Source organism: Centrocercus urophasianus, unplaced genomic scaffold, assembly GCF_019232065.1.
Source record: "Centrocercus urophasianus isolate 14NV4802_14NV808 unplaced genomic scaffold, USGS_Curo_1.0 seq_63, whole genome shotgun sequence".
Taxonomy (NCBI): domain Eukaryota; kingdom Metazoa; phylum Chordata; class Aves; order Galliformes; family Phasianidae; genus Centrocercus; species Centrocercus urophasianus.
The window spans coordinates 2072-6365 of NW_024885233.1; the positions used below are offsets into that span (position 1 = coordinate 2072).

General features: G+C 47.8%; 1 protein-coding gene across 1 annotated transcript; it reads left to right on the top strand.

Annotated features, from left to right (window-relative positions):
• The first annotated feature begins 1052 nt into the window (after positions 1 to 1052).
• On the top strand, positions 1053 to 2661 carry LOC122170153 (olfactory receptor 5B12-like). Its single transcript, XM_042836810.1, is given in 3 exon segments — positions 1053 to 1109; positions 1826 to 2036; positions 2039 to 2661. Coding segments are annotated over 3 exon segments (891 nt in total).
• The last annotated feature ends 1633 nt before the right edge of the window (positions 2662 to 4294 follow it).

Below are 4294 nucleotides of genomic sequence, written 5' to 3' on the forward strand. Positions count from 1 at the left end.
TCCATTCCATTCCATTCCATTCCATTCCATTCCATTCCATTCCATTCTATTCTATTCTATCCCATCCCTATTCCTTTCCATTCCATTCCATTCCATTCCATCCCATTCCATTCCTTTTTATTCCATTCTATTCTGTCCCATCCCGTTCCATTCCATTCTATCCCATCCCGTTCCATTCCCTTCCATTCCATTCCATTCTATCCCATCCCATTCCATTCCATTCCATTCCATTCCATTCCATTCCATTCCATTCTATCCCATGCCATTCCATCCCAGTCCATCCCATTCCATTCCATTCCATTCCAGCTCATTCCATCCTACTCCATTTCATTTCGTTTCATTCCAGTCAGTTCTATCCCTCTCTATTGTATTCTGGGGAAATCTGCATGTATTCAAATGAAATCCTTCTGGCTGAGAAATGGATATCATTATTTCTACACTTCTCTCTTCCTCCATTCTACAATCCACCACCCCACCATCTGTTTTCTGCACTTTAAAACACAACTGATCAGTTGTTCAGGAAGATTCCAGCTCTCCCCTTCAGTCCTCTTGAGGCAGCTTTCCTTGTGGCCAAAGAAAGGCTCATCTTGGCCACAAGTACATGGTGATGCTCATCTTCAGATGGGTGCTCACCACTGCCCTCATGTCCTTCTCTGACAAGCTGCTCTACAGCCTGCCCTGGAGTCAGGAAAGTCCCCTGTAGTGGCCAGGGCCTGGCATTGTCCCTTGTGGAGGTTCAGATGATTCCCATCTGCCCATGTGGGATGCCATCTTGGACAGCAAAGAGCAGAACCAAAGGGAAAGGCAGAGGAGCTAGGAGAGAAGGTGCCACCTCAACATGCCGCTTGTTTCCTCCTGCTTTTGTTTCACGGCACTTCACTTCTCAACATTCAACATGGCTTCTGAAACCCGAGGAGAACCCAAAGCATATATGTCTGACTTATCAATGAGCTGCTTCCCACTCAAAGCTGTGCCCAAAGCAGTGAAAGCTGCATCAGTCAGGCACTTCCAAATGCCTTGAATCTGCAAGGAGAAAGATGGAAAGATCTCTAATGCCCAGGAGGAGTATCATCAGTGAGGAGCTGAGAATGTCAGCCCCAATAAGAGGTGTATGAGCAATTGCACATATCCACTGGAGGAGAATAAAACCTGGAGCTCCACCAGCAAGTCATCACTTTGGGTGCCCTGAGAACAAGCAGAGAGATGCTCCGTTGCTGGAGCCCAGATATAGACACAGGAGTGGCTGTGTGTCTCAGGATGGGTGGAGCAGTCCTGAACAGCATGAGGTGGGTGAAGGCACATTGTTAGTAGATAGGGATTTCCATTTTGTTTGTGCATCTTGCAGGTTTTCCAGCTAGCTTCTAGGAAACCTTTCGGTTTCATAATAAATATCTTCCATGAAAGCACAGAAATGGCAGAAGTGAAACATTCATTATAGTATTCATTTCCAATGGTGCTGACTTTGTACAGATACAGTCTTTGGAAATGCTGAAAGCTCAGGATCATGTCCAAATTTTGTCAGGATTGAGAGTTGCTTGGCTGGAAGGGGCAGCAGGGAAGAGCAGAAGAGACTTCCTTTCTATTTGCATATCATATCTACTATGTGTAGGGGCAACTCTACAACCATTCTTCTAAGCATAATGCAAACGTCCTTATTTGTGACTCACGGAAGGCATCAGCCAGTGCAGGTTTCCCACGTGTAAGACGGACTTCCACCACAGCCACGCCAGTTTCCTTTCCTTCCATCACTTGTTACTTCCACTGACCATGGTATGGACAAATCACTCCGTGGAGACAGAGTTACTCTTGTGGGGTTCACCCTGAGCTGCAGGAAGTGCTCCTTGTGGTGTTCCTCATCATGTACCTCAGCAATCTAATGGGAAATGTGGGAATGATCCTCTTAATCAACTGCAAACCCAGGCTGCACACCCCCATGTACTTCTTCCTAAGCCACCTTTCCCTCCTGGACATCAGCTTCTCCAGCATCACCCCAAAGTTCTTCCTTAGTGTCCTGACAGGGAGCAGAACCATCTCCTACAGGGTTGTCTCACTTAGTTTTACTTCTACGTCATGTTTGGCACAGCAGAAGCCTTCCTCCTGGCTGCCATGGCATATGACCGCTATGTGGTCACCTGCAACCCATTCCAGTACACATTGGTGATGTCCCAGGGATTGTGCCTGTGCCTGGTGGCCAGCTGCTATGCTGCAGGGGACTTCAACTCCACTGTGCACACAGTAGCCATGCTTCACCTCTCCTTCTGTGCCTCCCACCACCTGGACCACTTCTACCATGAATGGCCACTGCTCTTTGTCCTCTCATGCTCTGACACCAGCATCAGTAATGTCCTGATGCTCATCTTTGTCAGCTACGTGGAGGGCACGGCTACCAGCACGGCTAACCTGCTGTCCTATGGCCTCATTCTGGCTGTCGTGCTGCAGACCCGCTCCCCCAGGACCTGGCATAAGGCCTTCTGCACCTGCACCTCCCACCTCTCAGTCACTCTCCTCTTCTACGGGGCTATCACCTTCATGTACATGCGGCCTGGAGCCAGGAGATCAATCAAGCTGGACAAAGTGGCTTCCATCTTCTACACTGCAGTCACCCCCATGCTCAACTCCTTTGTCTACAGCCTAAGGAACAAAGAGGTGAGGGCTGCCTGAGCGGGCTGAGAAGGAAGGCACTGCTCATGTGCCACAGACACTGGGGCAGCTTTTAGCTGGGCACGGCCAGCTTTCCATGGAGAGGGCCCAGAGGAAAGGGAAGATGCTGGAGCGTTGAGGGGTCTGTCCTAGAGAAGGTGGGATGCAGCCAATGGTGGGAGACACTCACAACAGAGCTGTCCTGGTTGTTTTCAGGGTTACAGGGCAAAGCTGAAGTGACTAGCTGCAGGTTGGAATCAAAGAAGAAAAGCATCTCTTTATTCCCTCATCTCTTATTGACAAATTCCAGCCAACATGAAGGGATATGACTACTCTTTAGAAAGATTGTTTTTCTCTTCTGGTAGACAGAAGCAGAATGCCAAGGATGGAACATCAGGGAAGCCTGAGCACTGCCATGTGGAATGCTTAAGAGAAGTTCAGTCGGAAGTTGTCATTATTTGACAAGAGCTCATTGTCACCTGACTCTATGCTACATCTCACGCACACATGTCAGTTCTGTTGGGGTGTCTCTTTGTCATGTTTCTCTGAGTGTACCTCTGCGAGGTCAGCATGGAGGACTGCCCGATGCAGAACTCCGGAACCCACTTAGCAGCACTGCTCCAAGTGGGGATTTAATTATTAAAGCTCAAAAGAGGAGGACGTCCGTCACAAAGGAAGGGTGAGCTTTGGGGACTTTGGGATTACCAAATGACTCCCCAGAGAAGCCAGGCAAGACGCAATGCTGGGAGATGAGCACAGGCAGGCACTCAGAGATGGGGCAGAATGCAATACCCACCATTTTCAGAGATCTGGATCTTTCACATATCTAAACTGAGAACAGTCAGGGAAAGGACCACTCCAGGAAAAGAATTTTAGCACCCTTTACTCCATGTAGAATATACTGGCCATGTGGTATGATTAGACACTCCATACCTTTCAATAAACATGAGTCATGTGAGAGGTGTTCTGGTATCTGTGTGCTCTGCATGGTGTTAATGTCCCTGCAACCCCTTCAACTGCAGCCTGAAGAACTGGGAAGTGAAGGATGAGGGGATGAACTGAGGAGGCTGGGAAACAGACAACATACTTCTTAAAAGAGGAAAATGTGTGATTGCACATCCCAAAAGATATGTCTACAAGAAGAGCACTTATCTTTTCTTGTTTATGTTTGTATATGTTGCTTTTCACAGCCTCTGCAGAAGGATACAACAAAGAAGCGTAAGCTCTTCAGATCCTGAAATGCTTCATATGATAGAGGTGTATTGATTTGCTCTTATTTGGACAGAAAGTTTTCAATTTCAAGAAGTAGGTGAGCCCAATCCTACACACATTCTCCAATCCCATATTCCAAATGGGAGAATACATGTTTATGAATCCCAGCCAAGTGTGGAGGATGTGCGCAGTGTGCTTCAGTTTGGCTCACAGTCTAAAAATACACGTGAACATCTATGCTAAGGCAATGAACACCAATACATCTGAGGCCTGAAGTGTTCTTGAAAAGGTCCAAAGGTGAGAAGAAGTATGAGGAGCATTCCCAGCTCCCTCCCTCCAAGAGTGGCTCTGCAACTCCAGTGCCCTGCCCAGCAGAGTTTCGAGAGCAAGGCTGTGCTGATCATTCGACCTATGCTTTCCTGAGCAGAACCAACTCCAGTTT